The 14,838-nt window shown below is 37.2% G+C and overlaps 1 protein-coding gene across 5 annotated transcripts in view; it reads left to right on the top strand.

The window, feature by feature from the left end:
* The window catches only part of LOC113116319 (collagen alpha-1(XIV) chain-like), a 109,499-nt gene that overhangs the window by 80,800 nt on the left and 13,861 nt on the right, over positions 1-14,838 (top strand). For 4 of the 5 annotated variants that reach the window (XM_026284408.1, XM_026284407.1, XM_026284411.1 and 1 more), the window contains 8 exons: positions 3,477-3,635; positions 4,359-4,436; positions 5,784-5,870; positions 8,394-8,447; positions 8,893-8,937; positions 9,054-9,149; positions 9,238-9,291; positions 13,092-13,145. In XM_026284408.1, the coding sequence (XP_026140193.1) occupies positions 3,477-3,635; positions 4,359-4,436; positions 5,784-5,870; positions 8,394-8,447; positions 8,893-8,937; positions 9,054-9,149; positions 9,238-9,291; positions 13,092-13,145 (627 nt within the window). The remainder of the gene's footprint in view (positions 1-3,476; positions 3,636-4,358; positions 4,437-5,783; positions 5,871-8,393; positions 8,448-8,892; positions 8,938-9,053; positions 9,150-9,237; positions 9,292-13,091; positions 13,146-14,838) is intronic. The other variant, XM_026284409.1, reaches the window with a different exon arrangement.

Raw genomic sequence — 14,838 nt, 5'->3', positions numbered from 1 at the left:
ATCTCAGAAATCTCTTTCTTCATTTGGGGAATAAAACCAGATAAAATTATTAAACAAATAACAAATGATCAGTTATGATGTGTAATAATGTCAAAATAAACATTAACCATCACTTTTATGGGAGAAAACTGAATTAAATCCAAAACTTTCAGCATTGTGTAAATCAGAACATCTCCATTATTTTAGGATGTCCCAGATACAGTGTTTAACAGAGCGATAAACGCAAACTAACACACGCTACATTCATTTATCTCTATTTGTATTCAAGTCAGCGTTCAGCGCCCAAACCAATATAATCTGCTTTATAGAGCTCCGCAACAGCATTGAGTTGGCATGGTTTCATTTTGTAGTTGCTAATGAGATCCGTATTCGGGGCTTGTGGCTAAAGCTGAGAGTTTGTCTGGCCACAGCTCAATCTGATTTCCATAACGTAAACACTTTTTGCACGGCAGTCGCTGTCCTCAATACCACTGACCCCAAGTAACGCACAGTTGGCTTTAGTAGTTATGACAGCTTTTAAATAAAGCCCCCAACTTGGAAGAGCTCAGAGGGTCTAGGACTCTCGTCGGCCCTCTATTAAAAAAAATAAAATAAAAAACAGCTCATTCCTCTGGACCATGACTTATTCCACACTTTCTAAAACCAGTGCTCAAAGGTTGTAATTTTGTAAGGTCGTGAGAGGAAGTCATGTGGATGCTGCATCTTATCTTATGGAAGTTATTTGGAAGTGTTCTGTACTTTTATGCTCTTGTGTGCATTTTAAATCAAGGTTAGAACTGTGTAGAATACATTTGGAGGAAGTGCTGACACACGCACTTTAAAACTGAGTGAAACATGGCTACTCTGACAACACTTGTTCATAAACAGCATACGTCATGAAGAAATATAATGTTATATGTGATCAATTATGTGTAATCACATTCATAATGTTCTTTTGTCACATACTAGCTTTGGAGATGTTTTCTACATCTACAACAAGAACTGATTCATTCGTTCATTCATTCATTCATTCAGTGTGAATTTTTGTTTTGCTTTGTTTGTTTGTTTTGTTTCCTTTTGTTTCGTTGTTTTTGTTTTGTTTGCTTGTTTTTTGCTTTGTTTGTTTTGTTTCCTTTTGTTTTGTTGTTTTTGTTTTGTTTGCTTGTTTTTTTGTTTTTTTTTGGTCCGATTTTGAATTGTTATTTAAATGTGATCTTGACAAACAATTAAACAGATTTCGCTTTGTCACAATTCAAGTAGATTGGACTGTACTTGCAGAACTTGAAAAAGCTGCCCAGGGGCGTTATGAGTATGACCGTCAAATGAACTGAAGGGGCTTTGTCTTTAATGCTTGCCTGAGTCTGTCCCTTAGGCCATAAAACGAGAGACGCCACTGATCTGCTTATAAAACAACGTTGAGGAGAGACAAAAAAGGACAAGCAAACGCTGGGAAAAACGTTTTCTTAAGCTGTTTTTCTTTGTCTTGTGTTGTTTAATTATATTATATTATATTGTTATATTATTAAATCTAATTGTTGTTAAGTATTATTAAACAATGCACACAAAAACACATACCCCAACAGATAATATTAGCTTGTACTACCATACAAGCCAAAAATACAGATTAACAAACAATCACTGTATGTCTAAATTGGCGACAGCCTGCTGTGTGAAATGCGCCAGTTCATCATGTTGGAAAGAGAATTATCCTGAAACTGATCAGGAGGCAGATGTGACCATCAGCGGCCACTCCTGCTTAGAAGATAATCGTTCCACACCAGCAGACCAGTTCAGACACTCTCATAAACACTGTCAGGTTCAACACATGCAGCACATGGACATGTCACTGCTGCAGCGGCGCAATCTAATTGGCTTTCGCCGCAGAAACACCTGCCGCTCAGAAGATGGAAAGTGATATTCAGTATGAAAATCCATATTTGCCAAAACCCAAGTCTAGCACCTCACAGACTTTTTCCCGCCTTGATAGAGAAGTTTAATTTCTGAGAATTAATCAGCCTCCCTTTATAATGCTTTATAATTGACATTAATGTGAGATTTCAGAATAATGAGCTTGGTCTGAGTCTGCTATCAGGCCGCCTGTCTGACAGCACACTCACACTTACAATTGCATTCAGTGAACTGGAGAAAATTGAGTTTTAGACCCCAAATCCATTAACAGGCGACGTGTTCTGTCTCATACTGAAATATACTCTCGACATACAAATATGAACTTTTGCTAACACTGTGTTCTGTTTGAGTTTTGCGGTTGTTATGGACAATTACAGTTCTCTCATCTGACTGAGAATAAATCAGGAGAGACACTGGATGTAGACACGGCAAGGTTGATTTGGTTTTATATTGGTGTGCGTTTGTGAACTTGAATGTTTCTGTAAGACTCACTTGAAGTCTCAGATTGAAATTGAAAACTAAGAATTTGATATTTAACCCCGTCAAGTCTGACATTTTGAAATAATGCTTAGAAAACACAATAAAGTTCAGTTTGTTAACATTAGTGAACTAGTTAGCATAAACAAACATAAAAAAACACTTCTACAGCATTTATTAATCTGAGTTAAAGTTGATTCCATCATTCAGTAATACATTATTCAGATCAAAAGTTAATTAATGTAAAGGCTAACATGAAATAGCAATGAACAGTTGTATTTTTATTAACAAACTTTAACAAAGATTAATGCTGTAACAAATGTATTTCTCATTGTTAGTTAATGCATTAAATATAGTTAACAAATGGAACCTTGTAAAGTGTTACCGATTTTTTAAAATTAAACTATTGTACTATAATACTTTTAGACAAAACAGCATTTTTCTTAAGCATTGTTCTTAATTGTATTATTATATATTATATTTGATACATTAAGGTTTTTTTTTTTTTTTTTTTTTTTATAACTTGAAATCAATATACATCAAATACCTAAAAAATTATAAAAATAAAAAAGTGTCTCAAATGTATGAAGTATTATCCAGTCATTATATACATAAGAAATTTCAAATATCATCGATAATATTAAAGTTATTCTTGCAATTAATTTATCAAAGATTTTCCAGCGAAGAGGAAGACATTTTTTAGAAATGTTATTAGAAGTCCAGTGTTATGTAAATGCCAGTTTAGCTGTTATTCTGTTTCTCTCACTTAAATGCCATAATTTATTCGAAAATTTCTGTAATTGTTTATTCGAACAATAATATTACATGAAATTAAAAAGTGTGGCAGTGTTTTTTTGACCACGTTTTGGAAATCGTTGCAAAGATAGCTTGTGGAGCTCATTTACAACACAGAAAAGCTTAACCAATCCTTAATTCCTTATAATATCACTCACAATGTATTTTTGCACATGATTCATTTGATGGTCGAATGGTTGGGCAGTTTATTATCAGATCTAACGACACAATACAATACATCCGTTGCAGCATATCTTGTTGCTTTAATAATTATAATCTATCATTAAATGTTAGGGTTGACTTTCTGTCTCACCCAGCTTCATGTGGCCATCAGCAAAACTGCTGCTAAAATTGTGATTGACTGCAAAACGGTGGGAGAGAAATCCATCAACGCCGCAGGGAACATCACCATGGATGGAGTGGAGGTTCTGGGACGCATGGTCCGCTCACGTGGAAGGAGAGATAACTCAGCGCCGGTAAGACCACAGCCATTCAGCCTCAATCCTAAAAGATGAGACTTACCCAGGCCTAAAAGAATCATTTGTGCCCATAACAGGACCAGCTTTTGTCTCATACAGACACAAAGAACTCAGTTTACAAGTGGAGGAGTGTTTCTGTGGAGTCTTTGTTTGGAGTCTGATAATTATTAAAGATGGTCTGAAACTCTGAGGCCTTTGAAAGCACAATCGTCGTCTCAGATTCACCCTTATAATGATTTTGAGGAATTCAAAGCATGGGCACTCAGTTTAAATACAGACTTTATGCCTTTTGGTTTTTCCATCAGAATGTGTGGATCATTATGTCTAATTGTGTAGGAGTGCATCTGATTTTATTCTCCTCAGAGGCTGCCGGCACCACTGATGAGACTAATTGTCTTTGTAATTATGCTGGTGGGGGGGTTGTAATGTGAGTTTGTACCGTGCAAAAGTTGAAAAACTATTAGAATCCGTCATTCAGCCCAAACAAATAATCAGACGCATCTCAAGCACGACTGTTAGTAAATGCATAAAGTTTCTGCTTATTTAGATTTTGTTCATCCTCAACAGTGATCCCCTGCAATTTGTTTAGACTTCATAAAATGTTTGTGTTGATAAGATTTATAATGCATGACAATTGCATTTGTTGTTAAATGAGTGAATGCTATTCAACAGCCTTGTATATTTGCTTTGTTTGTGTGTGTCTTATGATCCTGTCCACAGTTTCAGCTCCAGATGTTTGACATAGTCTGCAGCACATCATGGGCCAGTCGGGACAAGTGCTGTGAGCTCCCAGGCTTGGTAAGACCCAACCAGTCTGTATTTTATCAAATATATCCATTTTCGCCCTAGTTATCTTTCCACCACTTTTGGTCATGGCTAATATGAAATAGCCTACAGGAGAAATGTATCTAATAAAGATCCAACAAACAGATGTGGTCCTGCTTCTGATATACATCTGCTGGCATACTATAAATTTGGTTTATTAAAATAAAGAGTTACGTAAGGTTGGATTTTAACCTAGGCCAGCAGCACTGATCCACTGATTTATCCTCTTTGCCTCCAAATCTCTAGACTAATAAAAATAAAATAGCAGCTTTGATTGCCAGAAATTCATTGTAAATGATAATGAGACAATGTTTTCATTATTACAGGATGCCTTTATATTTTACAACTTATAAGCTTAACCATAAATTTGATTAAGACATAATGTTAAAATACCAATCTATTTGAACTACCAAAAATATTGGTGTGACATATGTAAAAACAAAGTTGCCAAATTAAAATGATAGTTCACCCAAAAATGAAAATGCTGTCATTAATTACTGACCTTCATTTCGTTCCAAACCCGTAAGACCTTCATTCATCTTTGGAACACAAATTAAGATATTTTTTATGAAATCCGAGAGCTCTCTGACCCTCCATAGACAGCAATGCAATAGCCTTGGAAATGAGCAAAGATCCTCTAAAACAGTTAAATAACATTCACTGTATATATATATATATATATATATATAGAGAGAGAGAGAGAGAGAGAGAGAGAGAGAGAGAGAAAGATAGAGATATATATATATATAGATATATATATAGATATATATAAATAAAAAGGAAAACTTTATAATGTAAATAATATTGGAAAGCTGAAAAAAAAAGACTAGTCTAAAAAAAAGCTAACAAAAGGACCATGAGCAGTCTTGTAATTGGCTATCATTATTTATTAAAGTTCTCTGCTGTGATAGATAATTTTATGATTTTATAGTTGTATGTACTGCCAGTATACAGTACATCTGATGCCTTAGCGATATGACTCTTTTATTTTCTTCCTATATCATTTTGGATACTTATTTAATGTTGAAAACCAGCCATTCTGGCAATTGTCCCTAACTATAAAGATCCTTGACGACTCTACTAATAATTCAATTATGTAGTCTTGTAGTAGACAAATAGACTTGGTCCTCCATGGATAGGAAGAACAATATCTCCAGGTCGCTTGCTGTGTTTGTGCACTTGCGAATTAATGACTTGAGGCAATTGCACAGACATCCTTGGTTGAACTGGACAAATAAAGTTCTGTTAGATTCCTAGAGAGGAAATAGTCCCATGTTTGAAATGGTGTCCGACATGTTGTTTTGTTTGTGCTTCCTTCAGAGAGTCGAAGAAGACTGTCCTGCCATGCCCCATGCCTGCACCTGTGCTCAGGACAGCAAAGGACCACCCGGACCCTCAGGACCACCGGTAAAACCACTGGTTTCACCTCTCACTAACAACCAACCTTAGAATGTGATCTGTATTAAACTAGATGATAGAGGGGGTAGACAGGGGAGATTTGTAAAACAGGACTGCATCATAAAAAATTTAACCAATTAGAAATGAGCTACGTGACAGTGAGCAGTGAGGTAACAATTGTTAGTTTTAGCACAAAAATATGATTTAAAGAAAAAATAATATTTTTCAGTATACTGATAATATTTCACAATTTTACGAGACATAGCACAAAAAAAAAAAAAAACTTACATATGTCAAAACCAGTCTTATGTACTTAAGCATAAAATCTAGCTCCTCAATTTTAACACAACAGCTTGGTGACAGAGCTACTCCAATTCGCTTTCATACCAGCATAAAAACTACTGTAGCTAATACACTTTAGCTGACAAACTTGCTATTATACTTTAGCATTAGTACTAGCTGACATACTTTAACTGACAAACTCGTTCTCATACTTTACCATTAGCGCCAGCTGGCATGTTTTAGCTGACAAACTTGCTATCATGCCTTAGCAATAAAGTCAATTTACATACTTTAACTGACCAAATTACTTTCATGCTTTACCTGACTTGCTATCATGCTTTAGCATTAAAGCCAGCTAATATTTTTAGCTGACAAACTTGCTATCATTTCTTAGCAATAAAGTCAATTTACATACTTTAATTGACCAAATTACTTACATGCTTTACCTGATTGATATTATGCTTTAGCATTAAAGCCAGCTAATATTTTTAGCTGACAAACTTTCTATCATGCCTTAGCAATAAAGTCAATTTACATACTTTGACTGACCAAATTACTTTCATGCTTTACCTGACTTGCTATCATGCTTTAGCATTAAAGCCAGCTAATATTTTTAGCTGACAAACTTTTTCTCATACTTTAGCATTAGCCCTAACTGACACTGATACTTTAGCTCACAATTTTACTATAATACCTTAGCATTAAAAATACTTACTTTAGCTTATAAACTCACTTGCGTACTCTGGCATGAAAGCGCTAGCTGACATACTTTAGCATACATATACACTCTAGCATAAAAGCTAGCGTGTTACGACTCTGTGTAAGACATAGATCTGTTTGAAAAACATCTTTATAGATTGCGGCGCAACAAAGACTGTAGGGATTTGTGACTTTCATATGATTAGTCTCCAGGAACATTCCAGGTTCAGGTGTCTTTCTCAAGAACGCAGAATCGTAAAGGATTCTTGAGGAGCCAGCAGCTTTTCAGTTTTTAGTCTGAAGCCCTAACCATATTGTTCTTAAAAAAAAAAAAAAAAACACAGAACGTGTTAAGAAGGAGCACAAAGATATTAAAGATATAAAATGAATCGGGACACTGCTTAAGAGATTGAGAAAAAGACCTAGCATTAGATTTCTCAATTCAGCCCATGCTGCAGGTTAAACTCAATATGGCGGGAACAAATAAATGAGCTCATTTGGAAGGCAGCATCATATGCACCCTGAGGGAAAATGTATTCTGAGGCCTCGAAAAGGCCATGGTGTATAAACAGCAGTTCTTTCGAGAAAGTCATTACGAGGAGATCGATTTATCAAAACCGATTAGTCCACTCCTGTCCTGTCTGCGTTATAGATTCCGTCATCCATTCAAACTCATTTCCATGACCAAGAGGTGGTTGCAAGGAAGACGATTGCATTTCAGTTTTGTTTATATTATTCCTGCATTTTGAAATTAATATTACTGTCATGTGTTCTGAAGTCTTTCCTATGATTACACCGGCTGCTCAAATGAATCGAAAATGTCCTGTTAAGTCATCTTGTGCATCTTTCAAATGAATATTTATGCTTGCGTATTCTCAGCTTCCACCGTCACCAGCAGGTTTTATTAAGTGTGTTTTGAGCAAGCTTATGAATCAAATTTGCCCCATAGCCTTCAGTGATAAAAACTACCTTATTGCAGACATGGCCATTGGTGATTCAATTAAAGTAAACACAGGAAAAGGAAGATGTACAAACAGGGTTAAATTACTAGCGGTCGCCTGCAGCAGTGGGGGCAAGAGTTTATGAGGGTCATAAGCGGGTGGGATATGGTTTGAACCAGGTCACGGATACTCTCTATCAAACTGTAGGCAGATTCAATCAGATTTTTTTAAACTTGCCAATTTTGCAGTATTTGAAGTCATCCTGAGGCCTCCTTCAACGTTTGCCGAAGGCCCCTAGTTGGCCCCGCCCCCCGGGTTGATAACCACTATAGAGTATTGTGCTATTAATTTAGCATCATACTAATTTCAAACTCTTGCTAGTCTCATTTTTATAGTGTTCTGAATTGGTCACTTATAAGGGCAGTTAGCACACTGCTTATGTTGGAAACAAGGCAGCTCATTATGCTTTGGAACAGAACGACCGACAGAGTTTAAAATGGCTTTATTGACACATGCCCCCATGCCCCAGCTCTGGTCATTAAGAAAACGTGTTTGTTTATTCTGAGTTTTTCAATTTGTGTTTATCTAATTGTGTGTGTCTAACTCTCAGGGCGGTCCTGGTATCAGAGGTTCAAGAGGAGATCGGGGGGAGCCAGGCTTGACGGTAAAGTACACATATGCTTTATGCATCCCATATGCAGGGCCACCCAGAGTTGTCATTATTTCCCAATAGAATAGACACCGGACAAGAGCTCAAAATGTGGAACTACACAATGCATGTGCCTCTGTGTTGTTTTTGGAGCACACAAGTGAGTAAATCTCACCCTCGCTCTGGATTTTCAGAGAGCTCGCTTTGTTTATTTGTGTCTCTCTGTCCAACTGTAGTTTCCTCTAGAGTACAGTCCCTCCAGATGTGTGTGTGTGTCCATTCACAGAATACATCATGCTTCTGTCCAAATAAAGCCATGCTGTGGCAGACATAATATCATTTCATGCTCCAAAGTTTTATGTAAACTTGGTCCAAATGACCGCCACTAAGAAGTTTGTCAGAAGCTAGACTGTGACGAGTGTCTTTTGCTTCCTTGATTATTGCATTCCTGATGGAGAAGGAGACTGCAGGGCATTCACACTTTGTTTCAGCAGCCCGGCTGGTGGTAGGCCTGAAACGTTATGTAATTATATTGAGGAAATTAAACCCCGGCAATGAAACCATGATGATTTTATAATAAGGCTACATTTATTAAGATAATGTCCTAACTTTATGTTTAAGGGGCCTCAAGGGCCACCTGGTGAGATCGGACCTCCAGGACCGCAGGGGCCACCGGGTCCTCAGGGGCCGAATGGAATGTCCATTCAGGGGCCACCGGTAAGCTGAAGACTGGATTTTTATGCAAAATTTGTTTCATTCTTTTTATTAATGTTGACTTTTTTTTTTTTTATTCCACTCTCTTCAGGGGGCTCCGGGTGAAAAAGGAGAGAAGGGTGAAATAGGTGTGCCGGGTCCTCAGGTAAGGGAAAATATATCGCCCGCCTATCTCATCAGCACTTCACGACAGCTTCATAACACCCACACAGTCTCTCATTAGCTAACCTTGTCTCTTCTGTCAGAGAGTTATAATTATCACAGACCCATGAGTGTCTGTGTGTGTATAGCTTGTGAATGATAAGTCGTTCATGTGTGTCTGTATGTGCTGCTTACCCTCAATTTAAGGAAATTGTTTAATATATATCGATAAATACAAACAGATTGGGTCTTTCAGTTGGCAGCCTAATAGAATCAACTAGTGCTTTTATGAATTACTACACCTTCCTAAACTTAGTTTAAAAACTCACTTGTTAGCGGGTAAGGAGAGGTTTAAAAATTGAGATACACTTCTGTGAAAAATCTAAATCTTTTTTATGAGGTGTATTAGAAATGACTTGCAGTTTGGCTGTAACTATTAAAAAAGCTACTTTATACATTTTGATAGGTTAGTCCTCTGGGTTACACTGGTGCAGTCTGTCTTGTTTGTTTGGTCTTCTCAAAAATTAATTCAGAGGATTATGAGAGGAGGCAGTGCTTGTATGTCACTGTGACTGGCAGATTTGTTGATCTGACAATGTGCAGATTCAGAGAAATGTTGGAGTATTGGTTGCTTGTCCCAAATGTAAGGTATTGTGGCATCCCATGTGGCTTTAACTGGGAAACATTTGTGAAAACATCACCTGGGACATGACAAGTTTGTGGTCAGTAAATATAGTAAGGGATTCAGTGATCCGGATAGGGTTGGGAAGATCATTCCACCAGCATTGAACAGTGAAAGAACATGTTCCAGAAACTGACATTTTGAATTTCTGTGATGGTACCACAAGGTGCTGTTGACTTCCTGACCTCATGTTTCTAGAGGGGATGTAGACATTTAAGACTGTGTGGAGCCCGTGGCTGTTCACAAGTATCTTCCGCATATTGCGCAACACATACCTACATGATCATGCTGTCTTTGAAGGCTGATCATGAAAGATTACCCCAAAATTTCTGAACAAATTTGATGGGATAACTGTTTGTGAACCTAGCTGGATGGTGTAATTGTGTTGTACAGCTGGAGTGCCAGGGCAAATGAGAAGGTCTGTCTTTGCTAAGTGGAGCTGGAGGTGATATTCTTTCATCCATGCCACGATCACCTGCTGAGATATGTTTGAATCATCTCATTGAAATAAATAAATAAATAAATAAATAAAACTGTGTGTCATCAGCATAGCAATGGTAGGAAAATCCATGTGCCTGTATGGTAGTCCACAGTGCTGTAATGTATATGTAGAAGAGAAGAGAAGGGGTCCAAGAATTGATCCTTGAGGAACAACCCTGAGGGAATCCCCCTCCAGGCAACCCTGAAAGACCTATAAGGTATAGGATTCAAACCAGTGAAGTGTAGGGTTTCTTTGTTACCCAGTGATGAGAGGGTGGATAGTAGGGATCTGATGATTGACAGTGTCAAAACACCAGTTAGATCCAGAAAAAATGAAAACTTTCACAATCTGCAAGGATTCAGTGACTGACATTAATGCAGTCTCATCCAAATGGCCACTTTTTAACCTGATTGGTTCCTGGTTGAAAACAAGATGTTTACCTGGTTGAAAACAACTTGTTTGTGTTTTTATAAATGAATGGGAGGTGTTTAGTGCCGCTTTTAAGCAGTGGGGTTATCTGAACCTGCTTGAATGTGGTGAAAAAACATTATAATGATAAAGAAATTATCATAAATGTGCAGAGTTTTCACCAAATGAGTTTGAGCTGTTTCCCGGACTTCTGAGTTCCTGTGATGTTAAGCTGTTTAAAATCAAATTAGGGGAGAAGAGAGTGGAATGCTGCAGTTGAATGGGACTGTCTATTCATCAAATAATCTTTAAAAATAAATAATGGTTTCCACAAAAATATTAAACAGCACAAAGGTTTTCAACACTGCTAATAAAAAATAAAATGATTGAGTACCATTTCGGTACAATATAATGATTTCTGAATTGAGCACAATATTACTATTTTTGCTGTATTACTGATCAAACATCTTAAGAGACTTCTTTCAGAAACATTCAAAAATCTTACCGACCTCAAACATTTGAAATGTAGTGTACACAGGGAAACCAAACCCAGCTTCTCTTCCTACTCATTTCAGTCCACCACACACCTCTACATAATAATAAAGCATTTTGACATGCAAATTATCATATTAAGATCTTATTTAAGGGAGAATCCAATGTGCCTTAACTCAAAAGACAATTCTAAGCAGGCAGGATGGAATTCATAGTTTTGCCTCAAGCAGATGTCTTAGACTTTTATGCTTCTAAAGCTTCTTTCACAAGCTTGTTAAAATTCTCCCTTTTCTGTGACAACCAACTGCTGGTTTTTAGATTTCTGCTGAAAGTGTCACCAAAAGGCTTCTAAAACATTCACAGTGACAGTTCCATTTGTTGAGGAATAGCTGTTTGATGTGAAGCCAATGACAACCACTCAGGAAAAATCCCCTAGAGTTCTTCAGGGTGACGAAAAGAACATCCTGGCCTTTCCAGTGGTCAAAGTACAAACACACACACACCCATACGTTCCTCAGTCTTCCAGTATAAACGTCTAGGTTTGAGATGGATATCTTCCTTTAAGCAGAGGGGCCATCCACACACTCGCTTCCATTAGCAGCCGGTATTGAGTTCTTTCAGAGTTATGTTGGAAGTAAGGAGGAAGTGGTCTTTGCCGTATTGCAGTAGAGACGCCCATAGTTCTCACTCAGGGCTAATCTATCCTGTCAGCCTGTGAATTATATTCATTGGCTGCTGGTTGCCAGTCCTCCATATCATGTGCCGCATCTCTTCCCTGGTCTGTCTCTGCCGCTGGCACTGAGAGCCCCATATATAATACTGTTATGGGTGCCCTCACACACAGTTTCAGAATTACGAGTCCACTTGTGATGAAACAAAGCCCATTTTAGTGTGTGTGTGTGTGGTGCTGGTATATAGGGTGATGTTGAGTTGAACTTCTTGATTAGTAGTTTTGTAACTGAAAGGATGAAATATCATTTCATTATTAAGACGGTTTCATCTAAATTAATGTATTTCACCTGGAGATAAGCATGCATTTTCAGTTGATGCTCTGTAGGAGCTGAGCAGCAGGATTTTGCAGGGGATTATGGTATTGTCAAAAGAGCAATACAAGTGGTGGCAGCCATAAAAAGCAGAGAAATGCTCAACTTCATGCAAATGAGAAGTGGAAAATGCTAATCGCTGAGATGGAAGCAGCGATGTCTGTAGTAGACATTTCTACTCTAGAAATTCTAGTGTTTCTTGTGAATTTAGTGCTTTAAAGAATAGTTTACCCAATAACATAGTTCATCTTACCCTTCCAAATCTATATGACTTTGTTCTGTGGGAAACAAAAAAAGATATTTAAAAAATGTTTCTTTCAAATGTTTTTGCCCTCACAATGAAAGTCAGTGGGTTCCATACAATGTAAGTCGATGAACTGGAATTGATTTTCATTGTGGGTACAAAAACACTTCAAGGACTAAGCTACAGTTAATGTTCTTTTTATGTATGATATCATAACAGAGCAGCTCTTCAAATCACAATGACTCAGACCACACAAACTGTCCTCACTTTCGATTACCTCCTCAGCCTTGAGATTGAGCACTTTGATAATGTCAATATCGTAGCCTGTAGATGTGTGTATGCCAATGGCCACGTGAAACAATAGGGTTGAACATATATTACTCGGCAAAGGCCACACATTTTGTAAACAGCTGTGTCTGTCATTGATTATGTTGTCTTGTTTATTTACTTTCAGGGTGTACCAGGTGCCAGTGGAGGACCAGGCCGAGATGGACCTCCAGGACAGAGAGTAAACGTTTTTCATAAATTCAATTCACACTTTATTGTTAGTTCTTTATGATGATATCGGCTAGGCTGAGCAAGCTGTACCATTACAAATGACTTTTTGTAATATTCTGTCACGTGGAGGGTAGGGATGAACTCAAGCGCAGACAGGAATGCACAAAACACAGGATTTATTAAGGGGAAAAGGGGAAAACAATGACTAGGGCAGAGACTAAATAACTAAACAAGACTGGGTTGACACGATAAACAAAGACTCTAAACACTAAAACACTAACTACAGATAAACAACACAGGACTCTCAACTTCTTCTTCTACGGGCAACAATGAGTAACATATATCACAATATGGAAACAATCACAATATAGAAACAATGAACCGACAAAAGACAGAGCACACTAGGGGATATAAATAAGAGGACTAATCAAGACACAACAGGTGGCACAGGTAAGGCAATCACGACAAAACTAGGATAACAAGGGGGGCGGGGCAAGGGAACGAGACAACACAAGCACATGGTCCAAAGACAAGGCCATGTGCTTGTACACAAAACACGGGTCTGTCATGATCCTGCCTCAAGACTAGGGAAAAATCAAGGACACGAGGGCAGAATCATGACATATTCAGGGTTTTCTATCAGTTTTAGTAATTGTTTTATAGATGGTGCACAAATACAACCATCGTCGACACTAAAATTAAAACTAAACACTAACACTAAAAATACATTGAACATTAAATTCATAACATGAAATAGAAATATAGTTATGTACATAACTGATAAGAAAAATCTAAGAAAAAGACCAGAGAATCTGAGAATTGTCAATTTATGTTTTTTTTTTTGGAAGAGGCTTTAACCGTAAGATAAAATTGTGTACATTTTTCAGTGTAATTTTCCATTCTATTTATTATTATAGTCATATTTTTTTTTAAATCATTCAGTCAATGACGATAATTATTTGTGATTTTATTTGACATTTTAATTTTATTTTATTAAAATAATTGTAATATTTAATTTTAAAGAGTCATACAGATACAATCAGCCACATCTAAATGTTTATTGCATCTGTTAAAAGTGCATATGGAAACCCCTGTGTACTTTTCCATTCTTTGCACTCCATCCTGCATGAACAGTTCTTGCCATGGGTGGTGGGATGATCCCCTGCAGAATTTGCAATAACACACCTTGCATTTTAGTGATACAACACACTTCCACTGGAGAGAAAATTACTTACAATGAAATTTACATACAGGTCAGGGGGCATAAATTATTAATTTGCGTTTTGCATTAATGCATTCATTTTAGACCACTTTTTTTAAAAATTTTAATTCAATTAATTCATAATTGATGCTTTAATGCATGAGTTAACTTTGATGACCTAACTGATACTATTAAGTGAACGCACTTTCAGTCATGCCATGTAAGAACAATTCCACATGGGCAAGCTCATCAAATGAAGCTTATGTGTTCTTCTGTGCCTGAACGCATCTGATTACGATGAAGGAGGCCCAGACTCACAGATTCAATTTACAGGACTGCTAGTCAATAACACCACAACCTGAACTAATCAGATCCGTCCCTCTAGACTGGCATAATAAGCGCGCAATGTGTTTATTTTTGTTATTGATTTTGTTCCTCGTCTCCAAACCAAATTAAGCAACTTGTGAACAAAGCCTTACTGGACATTTTGGAATCATGCACA

The sequence above is a fragment of the Carassius auratus genome, chromosome 16, assembly GCF_003368295.1.
Source record: "Carassius auratus strain Wakin chromosome 16, ASM336829v1, whole genome shotgun sequence".
NCBI classification, from domain to species: domain Eukaryota; kingdom Metazoa; phylum Chordata; class Actinopteri; order Cypriniformes; family Cyprinidae; genus Carassius; species Carassius auratus.
Note: the sequence above shows the minus strand (reverse complement) of the source record. Positions and strands in the feature narration are given on the sequence as shown.